The following is a 20,863-nucleotide window of genomic DNA, read 5'->3' as shown; positions in this document are numbered from 1 at the left end:
GAAAGACGGGTTATATTTCAGAAAGAAATCATTTTTATTAGCGGAGCGAAATTGTGGGAACCATTTTGATTCTTCAGTTTTTACTGTTTGTCGACTTATATCGTTATGTTGCTGCCTTGTATTTTGGAGGGAACGATATGATAATTATCGTAATTTCGCCGTGCAATTTTAACATTTAAAACAGCACACATGACATAATTAGAAAATGTTTGATTACGTATAAGTTGTATAATATGCATGACGGAAATCTGTACAGACGTGTCAACGTAAAGAGTATTAGATGCGATGACGTTATCAAGCTCTTTTCAGGACGAACGGACGGACGATTTCTGACAGATGGTCGTGTATGCCGGAGAGCAGTGTAGACAGGAAAGAAACGGGGCACCTGCAAAACTAAGAAAGAAATAAAGAAATATATAAATATTGATTATATCATGCTATCTACGTGCGGATTAGTTATAAGGAGTCTTTGCTGTTATTGGGTTATTCATTAGGCTGTAGTTTGTAATAGCCTATGGACTGTCATATGATTGTAAACGTCAACAGTCATAGAGCAATTTTCTGACCTATCAGAGTTACCCCCCTTCGTTTCACTATGTCAGTATTAGGCCTATAACAGCCGACGGGACCGAGAATAGGTCAACGGACAGCTGAGACTTCGGCTGACCATGACATTAGTTATCGTTCACATACCGTTTTAATTCATGCAGATCAGAGGATTCAAGGATTCAATATGAACCAGGTAGGTCCACCACTACTATAAACAGCTGACGTAGGATGCATCGCTAGGTCGATCATTGGGGGGGCATGTGTGACCAGGAGGAATTTCACTTTAGTGGTAAGGTATTTGACTTGAGAGCAGGTAGGATATTTTTTCATTACTCCTTCCTACACACAGATTTGGTGACGTTGACCACCTAATGTTTTGACTGCACTCTATAAAGGATTGTGATGACAGGTAAATCACACCTGCACTCTAAAGGATTGTGATGACAGGTAAATCACACCTGCACTCTAAAGGATTGTGATGACAAAGGTAAATAATACCTGCACTCTATAAAGGATTGTGATGACAGGTAAATCAGACCTGCACTCTAAAGGATTGTGATGACAAAGGTAAATAATACCTGCACTCTATAAAGGATTGTGATGACAGGTAAATCAGACCTGCACTCTAAAGGATTGTGATGACAAAGGTAAATAAGATCTGCACTCTATAAAGGATTGTGATGACAAAGGAAAATCAGACCTGCACTCTAAAGGATTGTGATGACAGAAAAATCAGACCTGCACTCTAAAGGATTGTGATGACAGGAAATCAGACCTGCACTCTAAAGGATTGTGATAAAAAAGATAAATCAGACCTGCACTGTAAAGGATCATGATGACAGAAAAATAAGACCTGCACTCTCTAAGGGATTGTGATGACAGGTAAATCAGACCTGCACTCTCTAAAGGATTGTGATGACGGGTAAATCAGATCTGCACTCTCGATCTAAAGGATAGTAATGGTATGCTAATTCATCGTTGCTCTAATCAGTTCAAGTTTGGATATGTGCTAAAATTTGAGTGAGCAAATTAGAAATATAAAACATTTTCTGTTTTACAGTATGACTCACCAAGAAAATCTATTGACACATGTTATAATAGGTCGGATTAGAAAAGTGCTCACGAGATCAAATCCAGTGCATTCTGTCACAAAACAAACACAATGATGGTGTAAGCCAAGTGACATGCTTATAAAGGTAGATAACAGAGTGTTTCTCCGTCACCTCAACCAATCGAATTGAGGATCTGTCACCTCAACCAATCAAATTGAGGATCTTACAATACAACGGCTGATAACAACCTACTAAATGGCAGTGTGTACAGTACATATATATATATAGTTGGTGTTACGTATAGTGACCGCTGCTGGATAGACTTTTGTACATGTTTTAGAACATTCTGCAGGTGTTAGGCTGGTTTCCTTTCCTATATCTATTTAATCTATGCAAAGCAGAACTAAATATGAACCAGGTATGTATATAAACTCTGCTAAAGTTGTCATGTAAATATAGAAAACCATATATTTCCTTGGATGTCTGTCAAAATGGTTATTTTGATAACCTTTTTTTTTTTTAGAAAATTGGCCCCTGACCCAAAATTAGAAATTTTAGTGTTTTTTTTATTAATTTTTTTTACAGTTTTGGGAATTTTAGTCGGTGGTTGTACAAAGCATGTACAATGTATTAGTAAATAAGATGAGCTGTTGATAGGTATAACTATTTCAATAACAATCATAAATTGTTTGATTGTTGTGCCATTATGTTGAAAAAACAGGAAAACTCATTGCTAGAGTCTTCATGATCATTTATAGGAAAAAGATAGTTAATCTGCTGGCGGAGAAAAGCATATGTTGGGAAACTCAAGATAGAAATTAGGAAGAATCACAGTCTTGATATCACTCTGCCGCAGAGGGGTCCTATAGTGAAAAGTCCCTTAACTGATAAATAATATATTTGTTTGGTGTGGTATCAAATGAATCACTTTAAGTCATTATAAATATATTTATTTTGACGCCTCTGCTAGGGATCAAACGCAGACCCCAGGTAGCTCACCTGTGACCTTCTACCATTATTGAGCTAGATAAACTCCTCCTAGCCTAGTTTGTTGGAAGCTAGTATTTACTGGGATTTTTATATAATCTCGTACTAAGTACTGCCATATTTCAAAAATTTCACATTTTCTTAAACTGTTCAAACATTTCCTTATGCACTAATGCTTAATCACATACATATATTTACTTACAGGACACATGGACTTTGCACATACGTAATCGACCTGTTATTTAATTGATTCACCCAAATGCGTGTAATATTTTTGTATATATGTCACTCATGTAATATACTGTAGAACATTTTTCATCGTCAGAAATCCATCATAATATCGACAATGACATTACATCATGGATTGAAAATGGCGCAGCAAACTGGCTGCCTCTGTTTGATTTGTACTCCACATTTTGACATTAAAATCTGTAAAAATGAACGTTTTCTGAATTCCTGCATGTTTGCGCTCAATGGTTTTCTCTGTAAACCAACTTTTAGTATTTTTCTTGGATTGCCTAAGTTATGAGCTTTGTGTAATAATACCAAAATTGTGAAGTAACTTACTGTACAATGTATAAGTAATAAAATGAAAAGATTTTCTCTCATTTATTTATGCCCCACATTAAACCATCGACTTGATGAGTGACAGGTCCTGGAAACACCATATTACGAAGTAAACAGACTATCATGTCACGAAAACGTGTTACCCAAACACATTATCCACTTTTCCGATCCAACAAATCACACGAATGAAGTGTAGACATATACGTACAATAAAACTTGTGTAATTTGGGGAAAAAACCCAGCTCTGCTTTTAGATATGAATATATCCATGTATAGAGCTTTCTTATCACAATTACATTTTTGTTTTCGCATTTCAAATAAACTCTGCAACAAGATCAATTTTTATCCTAATCGTCTTTTGTCAGTCGTCTTGCATCGTGTTTGTAAAGAATTTTTATCCACTTTTCCACCTTTTTCTCAATAACCAAGAAGCCAGGGGTAATGCTATTGGACCAGTACCATGCTGGGATTAAGGGATACAAAGACTGTTAAAATGTATCACCTTGACCTATTTTCAAGGTCGTTGGGTTGTGATGTGTTAAATCTTAGTTTAAAAGCTAAATGTCATCTATCAGTGTATATCAGGACTCGAGGTCGTGGTCACCATTATTATTTTCAGAAAATCCTTGTTATGTTAGAAATGTAGCCTTGATGATTTGTGGTCATTGTTCGGTCAAGAATTGTCACTGTCTTATTTACTGTAATTTTCATTGGTCATTGAATTGACACACTATCCGTTTCGGTTAATTTTGACATCGCTGATTTGCTAATCGCTATGGAAGGGGTCAGAACAATCAGGAAGTTTTGTATCAAAATTATTCTACATCAGGAGAAATAACAGTAAGTTAAACCAATTATGTTCCTCATTTTATGTTAAAATGAAATGTTCTGAAAATATTTTTCTGTACAGTAACAAGTTGATTTCTATATTTTCATTTTAAAATAATTAGCTATCATGTTGTATAATTTCATGCAACAATTTGATCATCATTAATATGGTAGAACAATCCTTTTTGCTGTTAAACGTTATGATACAAGGTATTGTATAATGGTATTTATCTAGTGATAAGCCCATGCCATTTAATAAGTCCATGTCCCTTAATAAGCCCATGTCCAATTATAAGTCTATATCCAGTAACAAGCCCATGCCCAGTTACAAACATTTGTCTAGTAGTAAGCCCACACCAAGTTATAAGCCCATAAATGAGCCCATTCCCAAAAATGAGTCCATGCCCAGTAATAAGCCTATATATGGCAATAAGCCTATGTCTGGCAATAAGCGTGACTTTGACTCAATGTGTTGTTCCCTGTGAGCTAATTGTAGGACAAACACGGTATATAAGATTTTTGTAACTTTTGAGAAAAGGGTATGCATACCACTGCACTGTTTGTAATAAGCTAGTGTTGTCTCTACTATTACTAGTACTCTGCATGTTTGAATATTGTACTCCTATATTGATCAGTCATTGTCCATGAAATTTTGTCTATATAGGATAGGAATACAGCATTCTGTAGTATGATATGCAAGGCAGGATATAATATATGTACCATTCACAAAGCTAGTTGTAACCAATAGAGCATTTACCATATTTATCCACAAATAAACTCCTTCTTCACTTTTTCAGATTGGTGGATTTTAGAAATAACACACTTCAAGTGTTCACAAATGAGTGTTCCCCCAAAAGATACTTTTGATGATAAATACGGTACTAAAGTTTTACACTGGAACTGTTTCAACTGAGGCGGCTTTTACTCTAGAGAAGGAGGCTTATTTGGGGATAAAAACGGTTCTTATCTTTTAAATTAGGGAAGGAGGCTTATTTGAGGATAAAAACGGTTCTTATCATTTTAAATTAGGGAAGGAGGCTTATTTGAGGATAAAAATGGTTCCTATCTTTTAAACTAGGAAGGGAGGTTTATTTGAGGATAAATAAAAACACAGTTTTAAAATTTTAAACTAGGGAGGGAGGCTTTAAGGGTAAATATGGTACTGAACTTTTACTTTAGGGAAGGAGGCTTATATGAGGATGAATACGGTTTATGTTGACTTGCCCTTGGGGTTGGGATAATGTATGTTTAGGGTGTAAGCTGGCACAGAGGTAACACACCTTTCACTTGACCCTGGCATCCCCATTCAATCAGAAATGAGATAAGGTCACCTGCCCAAAAACATGGGTTTTACCTGGATACTCTTAAGGTTACCCACAGCACTTGAATCGGGTAATGGTAGTGTGGTGGGTAATATAGTTTTGTGTTGAGTCCATCCTCTATCTTGTCCTTGCCTCTTTCTTACACACTACTTAACACTGGAACTTCATACTTGGGGTATGGGTTCACTTTGGTGAGGCGGTGTGTCATGTATCAAAACTAGGTCACTCTGATCTATTTTGACCTTTGACCTATTTCAAAGAAAAGATTGTGCAGGCTCTATCTCCTACAACACTTGTCACTGGAACTTTGTACTTTGGTTCACCTTGGTGAGGTGGTGTGTCATGTATCAAAAGTAGGTCACTATGACCTACATTATAACCGTTGACCTACAGCAAGGTTTGTGCAGGCTGTATCTCCTGTAACTTCATTCTTGAGGTATGGGTTCACCTTGTTCATTACCAAATTGTCATCTATGCATTCTTTGCATATAATTTCACATCCAGTGGGGGGTGTAATCCCATGAATTGTCTTGTTCTTGTTTTCCTATGGAATTAGGGTTTGGGTTGAAGGTTGAGCCTATCAATGAAAACATCTTGTTTTGCTATGTATGTAAACTATATCATTTTATATCATTATATACCGAGCAATGAATCCTTCTTTACAGATTACACAGTGGTACCGAGCTAAACTTGCTCGCAACTACAAATTACCAGAGGACACTTTCATTGGCCGACATATAGTTACGGTATGTAAGTTTCACAGATTTTATAGATTCAAGAAATCGGCTGCCCCAAAACTTTGGATTTTTATCTTACAGTTTCTTCCTTTGTTGTCTGTTGTGTTTTTTCTTCTGTTGGTGTCTTTTCCATGACACCCATCTTCATTTGACCCTGACTGTTGGGGTTTTGCTAATCACTCATCTTCATATGATCCTGACTGTTGTTGTATCCTTGCAACCGTCTTTATATGAACCTGGCTGTTGTTGTTTCCTTGCAACCGTCTTTATATGATCCTGACTATTGTTGTATCCTTGCAACCGTTTTTATATGATCCTGACTGTTGTTGTATCCTTGCAACCGTCTTTATATGACCCTGACTGTTGTTGTATCCTTGCAACCGTCTTTATATGATCCTGACTGTTGTTGTATCCTTGCAACCGTCTTTATATGATCCTGACTGTTGTTGTATCCTTGCAACCGTCTTTATATGAACCTGACTGTTGTTGTATCCTTGCAACCGTCTTTATATGAACCTGACTGTTGTTGTATCCTTGCAACCGTCTTTATATGACCCTGACTGTTGTTGTATCCTTGCAACCGTCTTTATATGAACCTGGCTGTTGGTGTCTTCTTGCAACTGTCTTTATATGAACCTGGCTGTTGGTGTCTTCTTGACACCTGTCCTCATTAATTTAAATGTATTGATGGTTCTTTTTTATGCAGATTAAGCCATAGCTAGTAGGCAGATTTTGATGCTTGTTATGATGGTATATAATCCTATAGGAGAATATAAGATATGGTCTGATGTCCTCAATTCTCATGTGCTAAAATATGGTCATGTGGAGGTCAGTATTTTGAGATATTGATCTGATGTTTCTGCCGTAATTTGAATATAAACTAAATGCATCAGAGGGTTCTACAGTAATGACGCATGTTCCTTGTGATTGTTTTACAGAGGGAGCTAGAGAAGAATAACTCCATCCTGGAAACGGAAGCTGTACGACTATGTGACATACATCCCAACCATCAGGTACTGGAGGTCGGCTTTGGGCCAGGTATCGGGATACAAGCCGCATGTCAAATTATCAAAGGTACAACTTGGTCAAGTGGTCTGAAGTCTGATAAAATAGTTTTTTGATCATGATGTCTGTGCCTGTACAAAGCACCAGGTATGAGTGATTCGAACAAGGATAAACAATTCATCTTATTACAGTAAACTCCGGTTTTAAAGAAGTCAGTCGGACCATGAAAAAAACATTGTAGAAACCGGACTTCGCGAAACACTGCAAGGGTTATCCGTCTAAAATTAGACACAATTTTCAGGTCACCTTTCTGACTAGGCTAGTCCTCGGAGATTGATCGCCATTCATTGGCTAACGTTGCCAGCGGAATGTCGTCATTGTCGCGTCTATACGTGTGTAAAGTGACAACCTATATGAACAGTGACTTGTTTTTACAGCGATCTGTACAGTGTTTTTGAAGTGATGATTTTTCGTTCAAACAGGTAAATTACCCCGCAAGGAGCCCAAGACTATTTCGTACAAAGCGATAATTTGTACAATCCGACTTCATAAATACAGGAATAAATTAAGGAAGATTATATAGAGGCTCGGAAGGGATTTTGTGAAATGCAGTATATCGTTAAATCCGACTTCGTGAAATGTGGAGTTTACTGTATAATGGTCAATAGTTTGCTGAAGTATTTGTTGTATGAATGCATTTTTCATCAAGTTAATGGTAATCAAACTCACATTTGACAACCCTTCCTGGAGAGAGACTAATTTTGTTATGCTTTGATGAATATAGACATATACTATCAATACAATATTTTTATTAAATATGTAGTTTGAAGGTATTAAATTGTCAAAATTGTCTCTAAATATCTTTTCTGAGACTTGAAAACTTCATTCCATGAAAATTCAAAGAATTTAGCAAGTATGCAAACTTATGTACTATGACCTCATATGGTTCTGACACAAGATCAAGGTGTATTTCAGGAACCTGAGATTGGTAATACAGGCCCTATGAACCTCTTGTTCTAGTACTTCAGAAATGTGAGATCTTCATGTTGGTGTTATGTTCAGGGCAATGTGTTGATTTCTCATGCCTCATGTCATTTGTTTTTATTTAGATGGAAGTGGAATGGTCCATGGTATCGATATCTCCAGCTTGATGTTGAAAACAGCTTCAGAACGTAACTCTGAATTCTTACAGACAGGAAAGTTGAAATTACAACAAGGAGATGTTGCTAAAACAACATTCGGCCACAACACATTTGATCGTGTATTTCACTGCAACTGTTACTACTTTTGGGAGGACAAGCTTTGCGCTGCTACAGAACTTTACCGCGTCATGAGACCAGAAGGGGTAATGGTTACGACCTTGGATATAGACGCCATTAAGATTGCAGAGAAAAAGAATTTATTACAATATGGGAAACCTGACCCCAAGGATTACATGGCAGCGTTGAAATCAGCAGGGTTCAAGGATGTTAAAATGGATTCTTTACAGCATGAAGCCTCCGGACGTAAATATCAGGCCATTTTTGCTCATGTTGGTGATCAAAAGGAAGGAAAATACACAGAAGATAACAAAGGGAGACAATCTGTGACATAGAATCAAACATTATTGATAATAAAAAAATGTACAGATAATCTGTGACTTCAAATAAAAAATGTATGGATAGGAGAGAAAATTAAGGCGGGACAATCTGTGACATTAATGATGTATCGACGTAAAGGAAGTAACGGAAAACAACTTTAGATTTAATCAAAGACATTTGGGCAATTTTTTTCTTCAGTTCAAACAATTTGATACTTGTATCAAAGTTGTTCGTTTCAGGTACAGATTTTGTGATGATGTTATAAATTTGGCAGGACTTGACACAACTATTAAAAACCCATATTAACATTTGAACTTCCATCAAGATTTATGCATGATATGTTAGATTTCAAAAGTTTACAAACTGGTTGGTTGACATTAACTAGCATGCCCATGAAGACAACAAAGAACTGATTATATATATAATTACAAACTGACAACAAATTGATAGAGAGAATAGACATTGATTAACATGGAAAGTCATTTTGCATTAGATAGAAAATAAAGGGAAAAATATGTCTACACGACAGAGAAAAATAAACAGACTCTTTGGACATAAAAAAGTAAATTGTTCACATAGGAAATTAAGGAAGATGTTGAGAGAGTGTGATAAAAAAAATTTATAGTATACTGACTATAGGGTAGTCTAACTGTAGTTGGAGCTGACTATAGGGTAGTCTACTGACTATAGGGTAGTCTACTGACTATAGGGTAGTCTACTGACTATAGGGTAGTCTAACTGTAGTTGGAGCTGACTATAGGGTAGTCTACTGACTATAGGGTAGTCTACTGACTATAGGGTAGTCTACTGACTATAGGGTAGTCTACTGACTATAGGGTAGTCTACTGACTATAGGGTAGTCTACTGACTATAGGGTAGTCTAACTGTAGTTGGAGCTGACTATAGGGTAGTCTAACTGTAGTTGGAGCTGACTATAGGGTAGTCTAACTGTAGTATACTGACTATAGGGTAGTCTAACTGTAGTATACTGACTATAGGGTAGTCTAACTGTAGTATACTGACTATAGGGTAGTCTACTGACTATAGGGTAGTCTACTGACTATAGGGTAGTCTACTGACTATAGGGTAGTCTACTGACTATAGGGTAGTCTACTGACTATAGGGTAGTCTAACTGTAGTATACTGACTATAGGGTAGTCTACTGACTATAGGGTAGTCTAACTGTAGTTGGAGCTGACTATAGGGTAGTCTAACTGTAGTTGGAGCTGACTATAGGGTAGTCTAACTGTAGTTGGAGCTGACTATAGGGTAGTCTAACTGTAGTATACTGACTATAGGGTAGTCTAACTGTAGTATACTGACTATAGGGTAGTCTAACTGTAGTATACTGACTATAGGGTAGTCTACTGACTATAGGGTAGTCTAACTGTAGTTGGAGCTGACTATAGGGTAGTCTAACTGTAGTATACTGACTATAGGGTAGTCTAACTGTAGTATACTGACTATAGGGTAGTCTAACTGTAGTATACTGACTATAGGGTAGTCTAACTGTAGTATACTGACTATAGGGTAGTCTAACTGTAGTATACTGACTATAGGGTAGTCTACTGACTATAGGGTAGTCTAACTGTAGTTGGAGCTGACTATAGGGTAGTCTAACTGTAGTATACTGACTATAGGGTAGTCTAACTGTAGTATACTGACTATAGGGTAGTCTAACTGTAGTATACTGACTATAGGGTAGTCTACTGACTATAGGGTAGTCTAACTGTAGTATACTGACTATAGGGTAGTCTACTGACTATAGGGTAGTCTAACTGTAGTTGGAGCTGACTATAGGGTAGTCTAACTGTAGTTGGAGCTGACTATAGGGTAGTCTAACTGTAGTTGGAGCTGACTATAGGGTAGTCTAACTGTAGTTGGAGCTGACTATAGGGTAGTCTAACTGTAGTTGGAGCTGACTATAGGGTAGTCTAACTGTAGTTGGAGCTGACTATAGGGTAGTCTAACTGTAGTATACTGACTATAGGGTAGTCTAACTGTAGTATACTGACTATAGGGTAGTCTAACTGTAGTATACTGACTATAGGGTAGTCTAACTGTAGTATACTGACTATAGGGTAGTCTACTGACTATAGGGTAGTCTAACTGTAGTATACTGACTATAGGGTAGTCTAACTGTAGTATACTGACTATAGGGTAGTCTAACTGTAGTATACTGACTATAGGGTAGTCTAACTGTAGTATACTGACTATAGGGTAGTCTAACTGTAGTATACTGACTATAGGGTAGTCTACTGACTATAGGGTAGTCTAACTGTAGTTGGAGCTGACTATAGGGTAGTCTAACTGTAGTTGGAGCTGACTATAGGGTAGTCTACTGACTATAGGGTAGTCTAACTGTAGTATACTGACTATAGGGTAGTCTAACTGTAGTATACTGACTATAGGGTAGTCTAACTGTAGTATACTGACTATAGGGTAGTCTAACTGTAGTATACTGACTATAGGGTAGTCTAACTGTAGTATACTGACTATAGGGTAGTCTAACTGTAGTATACTGACTATAGGGTAGTCTACTGTAGTATACTGACTATAGGGTAGTCTACTGACTATAGGGTAGTCTAACTGTAGTTGGAGCTGACTATAGGGTAGTCTAACTGTAGTTGGAGCTGACTATAGGGTAGTCTAACTGTAGTTGGAGCTGACTATAGGGTAGTCTAACTGTAGTATACTGACTATAGGGTAGTCTACTGACTATAGGGTAGTCTAACTGTAGTATACTGACTATAGGGTAGTCTAACTGACTATAGGGTAGTCTAACTGTAGTTGGAGCTGACTATAGGGTAGTCTAACTGTAGTTGGAGCTGACTATAGGGTAGTCTAACTGTAGTATACTGACTATAGGGTAGTCTAACTGTAGTATACTGACTATAGGGTAGTCTAACTGTAGTATACTGACTATAGGGTAGTCTACTGACTATAGGGTAGTCTAACTGTAGTATACTGACTATAGGGTAGTCTACTGACTATAGGGTAGTCTACTGACTATAGGGTAGTCTACTGACTATAGGGTAGTCTAACTGTAGTTGGAGCTGACTATAGGGTAGTCTAACTGTAGTTGGAGCTGACTATAGGGTAGTCTAACTGTAGTATACTGACTATAGGGTAGTCTAACTGTAGTTGGAGCTGACTATAGGGTAGTCTAACTGTAGTATACTGACTATAGGGTAGTCTAACTGTAGTATACTGACTATAGGGTAGTCTAACTGTAGTTGGAGCTGACTATAGGGTAGTCTAACTGTAGTATACTGACTATAGGGTAGTCTAACTGTAGTATACTGACTATAGGGTAGTCTAACTGTAGTATACTGACTATAGGGTAGTCTACTGACTATAGGGTAGTCTACTGACTATAGGGTAGTCTACTGACTATAGGGTAGTCTAACTGTAGTTGGAGCTGACTATAGGGTAGTCTAACTGTAGTATACTGACTATAGGGTAGTCTAACTGTAGTTGGAGCTGACTATAGGGTAGTCTAACTGTAGTTGGAGCTGACTATAGGGTAGTCTAACTGTAGTATACTACTTAGGGGAGCTAACGTAGTAACTCATAGGGGGTCTAAATGTAGTTTAGTGACTATAGGGGAGTCTACTGACTATAGGGGAGTTCTGATATAGGGTAGTCTAACTTAGTATAAATGACATAGGGTATTTTTGTGAAACTGTTTGGGGATACCGACTATAGGGGAGTTAAATTGTAATAAAGACTATAGGGTAGTCCCTTTAAAACTTGGGGAGTTTAAATGAAACGAAAAGGGTAGTTAACTGTTATACTGACTATAGGGTTTTTTGTATAACTGTAGGGGATACTGTATGGGGAGTCTAAACTTGGTGAATTTTTTTCCCTTTTTTTCATAAAAGGGGGGTTAAATGTAGTTTATACTTGGGGGTAATTTGGGTAAAGGTTCCTTGAACTTTTTTTTAGGGGTTTAAAGGGCGAACTTAGCATTCATTGGCTAACGTTGCCAGCGGAATGTCGTCATCGTCGCGTCTATCCGTGTGTAAAGTGACAAACCTATATGAACAGTGACTTGTTTTTACAGTGATCTATACAGGTATAATTAAATATGAACAGGTTAGTTGTTTTCAGGACAGTGTACAGTGTTTTTGAAGTGACGATTTTTCAAACAGGTAAATTACCCCGCGGGGACCCCCAGACTATTTCGTACAAAGCGATAATTTGTACAATGCGACTTCGTAAATACAGGATAATTTGTACAATGTGACTTCGTAAATACAGGAATAAATTAAGCAAGATTATATAGAGGCTCGGTAGGGGATTTCGCAAGACTTCGTGAAATGCAATATATCGTTAAATCCGACTTCGTGAAATGTGGAGTTTACTGTATAATGGTCAATAGTTTGCTGAAGTATTTGTTGTATGAATGCATTTTTCATCAAGTTAATGGTAATCAAACTCACATTTGACAACTCTCCCTGGAGAGAGACTAATTTTTTTTATGCTTTGATGAATATAGACATATATACTATCAATACAATATTTTTGTTTAAATATGTAGTTTGAAGATATTAAATTGTCAAAATTGTCTATAAGTATTCTTTTCTGGGACTTGAAAACTTATACTCATTCGATGAAAATTCAAAGAATTTAGCAAGTATGCAAACTTATGTACTGTGACCTCATATGGTTCTGACACAAGATCCAGGTGTATTTTAGGAACCTGAGATTGGTAATACAGGCCCTATGAACCTCTTGTTCTAGTACTTCAGAAATGTGAGATCTTCATGTTGGTGTTATGTTCAGGGCAATGTGTTGATTTCTCATGCCTCATGTCATTTGTTTTTATTTAGATGGAAGTGGAATGGTCCATGGTATCGATATCTCCAGCTTGATGTTGAAAACAGCTTCAGAACGTAACTCTGAATTCTTACAGGCAGGAAAGTTGAAATTACAAGAAGGAGATGTTGCTAAAACAACATTCGGTCACAACACATTTGATCGTGTATTTCACTGCAACTGTTACTACTTTTGGGAGGACAAGCTTTGCGCTGCTACAGAACTTTACCGCGTCATGAGACCAGAAGGGGTAATGGTTACGACCTTGGATATAGACGCCATTAAGATTGCAGAGAAAAAGAATTTATTACAATATGGGAAACCTGACCCCGAGGATTACATGGCAGCGTTGAAATCAGCAGGGTTCAAGAATGTTAAAATGGATTCTTTACAGCATGAAGCCTCCGGACGTAAATATCAGGCCATTTTTGCTTATGTTGGTGATCAAAAGGAAGGAAAATACACAGAAGAGGATAACAAAGGGAGACAATCTGTGACATAGAATCAAACATTATTGATAATAAAAAAAAGTACAGATAATCTGTGACTTCAAATAAAAAATGTATGGATAGGAGAGAAAATTAAGGCGGGACAATCTGTGACATTAATGATGTATCGACGTAAAGGAAGTAACGGAAAACAACTTTAGATTAAATCAAAGACATTTGGGCAATTTTTTTCTGCAGTTCAAACAATTTGATACTTGTATCAAAGTTGTTCATTTCAGGTACAGATTTAGTGATGATGTTATAAATTTGGCAGGACTTGACACAGCTATTAAAGACCCATATTAACATTTGAACTTTCATCAAGATTTATGCATGATATGTTAGATTTCAAAAGTTTACAAACTGGTTGGTTGACATTAACTAGCATGCCCATGAAGACAACAAAGAACTGATTATATATATAATTACAAACTGACAACAAATTGATAGAGAGAATAGACATTGATTAACATGGAAAGAAGACATTTTGCATTAGATAGAAAATAAAGGGAAAAATGTGTCGTCACGACTATATCAGAGAAAAATAAACAGACTCTTTGGACATAAAAAATTAAATTGTTCACATAGGAAATTAAGGAAGATGTTGAGAGAGTGTGATAAAAAAAAACCTACAGTATACTGACTATATGGTAGTCTAAGTGTAGTTGGAGTGAACACACTTTGGTTACATGCAATGTGAAGCAGTAAGGTTGTGCAGATCTCTAGTTGACAATGGTTCAACCACCACTTCCCTTTGGTCTGACCACGACAAATAGACTTCATCTGCACAGGCATCAGAATTTGAGAGCATGGTGCATTTTGTACGTAGTGATTGGTTGTTATTTTTTTTGTTTTTTTTGTTTTGATACAAATATGTTATTCCCCCAGCATTATTAATATATTGGTTGTTGTTTATTTGCATATTTAATCACACTTGATGGAACAGCCCTGATTAAAGTAAATTTATACAAATATAGTTGATGATTGAACTGGCCCAGCTTGTGATACAATGTATGTAAAATAAAACATAGTTAGAGAAGAGAAAACTAAAGGGAGATAATGGATGATATGGTTAATGGAGGATACAGTTGATACAGTATACAACCAAATAAGGGAACCATGTGCTTAACGGAAACCAACAGTAAGCTTTAGTTACAGTGATTGTGTATCCATCTTAATTTCTTCTGAACAAGGTCTTGTAGAAAATGATAATAAATCCTGTAAAACTTGGGGTATGGTATTTTCCCACCTCACAGCTGGGATGAAGTATTATAAAGTTCCTCATATAAATAACCTTTGATCTACTTTAAAGTACACAAGGGTATAACAAATATGCTAAAACCATATCCAATAATCCATGGAAGGTCAGGATTGTGATATTTGGCCTGTAGGTACATTTATACCTGTGATACATGACCTTGACCTATGTTCAAGGCAGGGGTCAAATAAGTTCAAAGCTTTTATGTTCTCCAGTACCTGAATACCAGGATTATGGTATTTGGCCTGTAGGTGTCTTAGTTCAGTTGATTTGAATTTCACTATGTAAATTGCCTTGTAAACTATATCCTTATGTGAATGAGGATAATGGTACCTTAATCTTTTGAAGGTCAAAGGGGTCGCATATAGAATTAAAGTGAGTTTTTGCTTGCATGATAATTATAAGTATTTACATAGAGGGACCAACTTCAAATCTTGTATATATGATATGTATGTGTTCTCATTCTACTTTAATTTCTTTAGTATTTCTCAGGAATATGACATATTAGATAGTACAATATATTTTCTGCTCATGCCAATTGGACAAAGTTTACTATTTAATAACTTTTGTAGCAATAAACTTGATGTTACTGAAGCTTTATTTTTTTATGTTTTGTTTGTTAAAAAAAAAATGACCCCCCCCCCCCCCCCCCCCCAAAAAAAAAAAACAATAAAAAAACAAAGAAAGGAATAAAGGAAGGGTTGTGTTTTAGGTTACATGGCGCATTTGTACAAGTTGGAAGTATCATAATAAATTATGCTGTACTAGCTCGAGCTGTCTTGAGCCTAGATATAGGACATTGTCTTAGAGAGAAGGAGGTTGCCAGTTGGAGCAAAGGATCATTTTCGTTTCTCTTTCATAATACAAATTTTGATGCATAGACCACTTATGGTGTTAGTTATAAGGAGCCAAATTCAAGATGGTCGCAATAGCAACCTTTCTGAAAAACACATTTTAAACTTCCTCAGTTCAACGTAAGCCATTGAGCAGGAATTTGGTGGGAATGTTATGGAAGGGAAGCCAACAAAGTGTTGCTAATTTTCTGCCTCGTTAAAACATGGCAGCCACAGTGGCCATTTTGTAACATGATTGCTCAATCATAGTTTCTTTGAACAACACTTATTTCAGACTTTTTTTCAAAATCCACCAAAGGGAGTCGGCTCTAACCTTTTTGAAATAATCCTGTGATGGTCCTGACCAAGTGTTGTTATCTTTTGGGTCAGTCGAAAATCCAAGATGGCCACCATGGCAGCCATCTTGAAAAACTCATTTTAAACTTCTCCAGTTCAACAAATGCCATCGAGCCTCATGGCCTTTGCAAGGAAGAAAGCTGTATACACTTCTAATTACTCTATTGTGTTCTGACTGTCCACTTCTGTTGATGAAAGTCTGTAAAATAAATCACAATCTAGCTCAATCTCCAAATTTCTGATCTGTTGCCTCCTCATGTCCAAGCTTTTAGGGATGTGATTTTAAAACTTTAAACATAGTTGTAGGGTATGTAAGCATTGTGTACGAACAGTTGGGGGACTAGGTCTTGTTGGAATCATCTTATTGCTGGACAGATAAAGTACATTTATTAACATTTTACTGTACTGAAGCAGGCATGGGCTTATTATTTGGTCAATATTTTAACTATACAGTAAATAATGTTTAATTAAAAGATAGGTTTTAAATGTGGTTTAATGACTACCAAGTATAAATCTAGGTTGCTTGTTTAATGACTTTTGTAGATCAGGTCAAAATTAATGGACGCTATTGGTCGCAACTGTCGGAAGCCGGAGGCCACCATATTGGGACGATTGGTAAAGGTAAGTCACATTATTCAAACTAGAAAATGTCTGTAAAACATAAATGTCCTCACTGCCATTTGACCTTTGCATAAAGTTTAAAAACCATGAAAGAGTAAAGTTGCTAAGTGTTAAAATTGAATTAGTTGATAAATTTATATAAATAGCAAGGGTGACCTTGACCTTGGAACCCTGAAACACATCTGAATTATACTCAAACTTGACTGAAATCTGTCAAAGAATGAAGTTGCCAAGTTTTTACATTGAATTGGGAAGAAAAGGGAGTATGTCAGATATGGGCAACACTATATCGAGTGTCATTTTATGGTGGGGCACACAAATTTGGCATTATAATGCCTGTACTTAAATTTTGGGAAATTGGTTCCAGTATCTCTAATGATAGTTAGAATTTTGGAAGTGTAAATTTGGTGGCAATACATCCAGGTTATAAAGTATAACCTAAATTTGTAGAAGGTAATGATGGCCGTTTCCATGGTTTATGGTAACCAATGGAAATGAGAGTGACGCTAGCTTGCCACAAATTTAGTTTCCCAAAGTTAGTCAAGCACTCATTAACTGAGATAACTTATTGGTAGTGATTTTGTTTTAAACTTCTATTGGTAATATCAGTGCTGTCAAGGGGCCGCAGTAGCTCAGTCGGTTAGAGCGCTGGCCACATGACCTCAGGTGAAGACCCGAGGTGTATGGTTCGACGTGTTTCTCGGGAAGCTGAGAAACAGGCTAGTCTGTGCTGTTGTTGTTGTGTTCCTGGGTAAGACACTTTACCCTAAATGCTTTGGATGGCATTTTAGGGGCCACCTGGGTGTTCTTCAATGAGGTAGTCAAAATGATCCTGGCTGTTCACAGGCTATAAACTCAGCAAACAAACAAACCAGCTGTGCTGTCAAATTAGAAATCATCATTTCTGTTTTCAAATTTTGACATGATTTTGTGTATGTTTAGCTCAATTTCCATGAAAGTGTCATTGCTTCTTTCAGAAAGTTGGATTGGAGAAGAAAAATGGGTTTATAGAAATAGAAGCAGTCCGTCTTAGTGACATACACCCTGACCACCAGGTGTTAGAGATAGGTTTCGGACCAGGTATTGGAATAGAGGCTGCTTACAACATCATCAAAGGTATTCCGTCAAAGATTACCATACTTCTATCCTGTGATCAACTCTGAGGGCCAATGCATAAATCAAGAAATTACAATTATTAGCTAAATGTTTTTACTGTACTGCAGTAGGTATCAGTGGGCTTATTGTCAGGCATGGGCTTATTAGCGGGCATGGGCTTATTACCGGGCATGGGCTTATTGCCAGTCATGGGCTTATTAGCAGACATGGGGTTATTAGCAGGCATGGCCTTATTTGCAGGCATGGTGTTATATCCAGGTATCGGCTTATTACCAGACATGGGTATATTTCCACATGAACATGGTATGCAATTTGATATTGCAGATAAATATTATATATAATTTTTTCCCTAAACCTAAATGGGATAACAGAGGACATCTACTATTTTTGATTAACATCATGGAAAGAATATGTATACAGAATATATAGACATACATTGTGATCCAGGTATTCATATCATCTTATAGACAATTTGTCATAGTTATCATGTCAGGTAATCGGGCTGACCATCATTGCACTTTGAAAAGTTCTTTTAGTTCAATTAAGGCCCTGTCCGGGCACGAGTCATAAAATTGGCTTCCTTTGTCATTTGTATTAACTTTTTATGAATAAATTTACATATATACATGGTATAACATTTAGTTCAATGACTCCAAAATAAGTAAAATTAATTTGCATTGGCAGATTTACTTGAACATTAACATAAGTAGTAGTTTATAGAAATATACAAGGGAAATAACTCTGTCAAACACCTGTTTCAAGCATGACTGTATATCATACATACTACTACAAAATATTGGAAGTACATTTTGTATGTTATATTTAACATGTAGTAAGCCTTGGGAGTATACATAAACTTTGACTTAAAGAGGCTTACCCGCAGACGGACCGGTAAACGGCACATCTCCGATCACTAAATAAACTTCAGTACACGTTTCTATGTGACAAAATTAGAGGCTTTCCAACTTTATTTCTTGAAAACAATTACAGAATATGTATTTAAAAGACGTTTTAAAACTCAACCTGAGAGGGAAATGTATGGAATATAACGGCAAATCTTCTTTGTAAATCGCCACTGCCTTTGAAGTTATCACTGTGCGGCACTGTGCACGTGCTTGTTTCTTTGATGTGTCAATCAAATTAGACTTATTGCGGGTTGCGATTAAATAAATAATATTTAAAAATGAGGTTTTAATATCACTTTTCCGCGTTTTATAAGGAAAATAAAATGAAAAACTCAACAATTCCAACAATCTGTCATGTGTAAAAAATCTTTTTCTATTAGCCAATTTTTCTGATCTCTCTGCGGGCAAGCCTCTTTAATATAAGTCATAGTGGACAATATCATTTGTAAGCATTTTTACTAAATCTTTACACTGTGTGGTTATCACCATGCAGTCTTATTCCTTGATAAATGCAACAATTTTTCATTTTGTCCGCAACTGATTTACCACGGAAACCGTATTCAATTTTTTAGGTGGAAAGGGAAAAGTTTATGGTGTTGACTTTTCAGAGGAAATGGTCCTCTCTACGACAAAACGATTGGGAAAGGGACTTGGCAACGGAAAAGTGAAGTTGATCAACGGTGACGTGGAAAACATGTCCTTCTTACAGTCAAATACTTTCGACAGAGTTTTTCATTGTAATTGTTACTATTTCTGGCCGGATATGACCAAGGCAATGAACGAACTTCATCGTGTGATGAAGCCAGGTGCCATCATGGTAACAGCAATGAATTATGAACGAGTGATGCGTTTGAACTCTACAGGGTTCTTTAAAAAATATGGAAATCCGAACCAGGATCGCTATTTAAGTGCCTTGGAGTCATGTGGATTTGATGGAGTGGAGTTGAAAAAATTTAAACATGGAAGTACTGGTGCAAACCTTGAAGCCATAATTGCAAAAAAATCAGAAAAATGAGAAAATTTAATTAAAAAAAAGAATTGTTTTGGATAATTCTCAGAGAATCCTCGTCTATTTCAAAAACGGTACACCTATCATTTGGAAAGGATTATGTTTACACACCATGCGGTAAAAAAGCCGAAACTCTTATGATCTGTTGTTATGGGCTCAATTTATAAACTGATACTGGTAATCAATTCAGTTAGCTTACTCAGTGTATTATTAGTTATTGAAGAGTTGATTTGAGAGTAAATTATTGATAACAACATGCAAATTTTATTTTAGCAATAAAGTTTTTTGTAAATAAACGTTTTGTTCTATTTACTAATTGCTATCAAAAGGGGATATTGAAATACTATCGTCCGTCCACATAATATTTCCAGAAAATAACTCAAGTACAATTGGACCAATGTCTTCCTCATAAAGAGTGCTTGTGTGGGATTACTGTTTGTGTAAAAGGTCAAAGGTTAAGGTCACTTAACTATAAATAGAAATTTAGTTTCCAGATAATAACTCCAATTCAAGTGGACTGATCAAGCTTAAATTTCAGACACTGCTTCCTCATAAACAGTACTTGTTTGAGGATTTCTCTTTGGGGTCAAAGGTCAAGGTCGTTTAACTATAAATAGAAATTTAGTTTCTAGATAATAACTCCAGTTCAAGTGGACTGATCAAGGTTAAATTTCAGACACAGCTTTCTCATTAAGAGTGCTTGTGGATTTTCTCTTTGGGTTCAAAGGTCAAGGTCACTAAACTATTAATAGTAATTTGGTTTCCAGATAATAACTCATGAGTAAATGAACCAATCAAACTCTTACTTGGCACACTTCTTCCCTATTA

The 20,863-nt window shown here is 36.5% G+C and overlaps 1 protein-coding gene across 2 annotated transcripts; it reads left to right on the top strand.

The window, feature by feature from the left end:
- Positions 1–589: 589 nt before the first annotated feature.
- LOC117317815 (demethylmenaquinone methyltransferase-like) lies at positions 590–20,325 on the top strand. Of its 2 annotated transcripts, none has more exons than XM_033872758.1 (4): positions 590–742; positions 16,928–17,005; positions 17,983–18,121; positions 19,599–20,325. In XM_033872758.1, the coding sequence occupies exons 1-4, from the start codon at positions 734–736 to the stop codon at positions 20,039–20,041; spliced, it is 669 nt and encodes a 222-aa protein (XP_033728649.1). In that variant the 5' UTR covers positions 590–733; the 3' UTR covers positions 20,042–20,325. The 2 variants fall into 2 exon arrangements, with proteins under 2 accessions (XP_033728649.1, XP_033728650.1); XM_033872759.1 differs by lacking the exon at positions 590–742 and adding an exon at positions 1,847–2,019.
- The last annotated feature ends 538 nt before the right edge of the window (positions 20,326–20,863 follow it).

Source organism: Pecten maximus, chromosome 19 (assembly GCF_902652985.1).
Source record: "Pecten maximus chromosome 19, xPecMax1.1, whole genome shotgun sequence".
NCBI lineage: Eukaryota > Metazoa > Mollusca > Bivalvia > Pectinida > Pectinidae > Pecten > Pecten maximus.
Note: the sequence above shows the minus strand (reverse complement) of the source record. Positions and strands in the feature narration are given on the sequence as shown.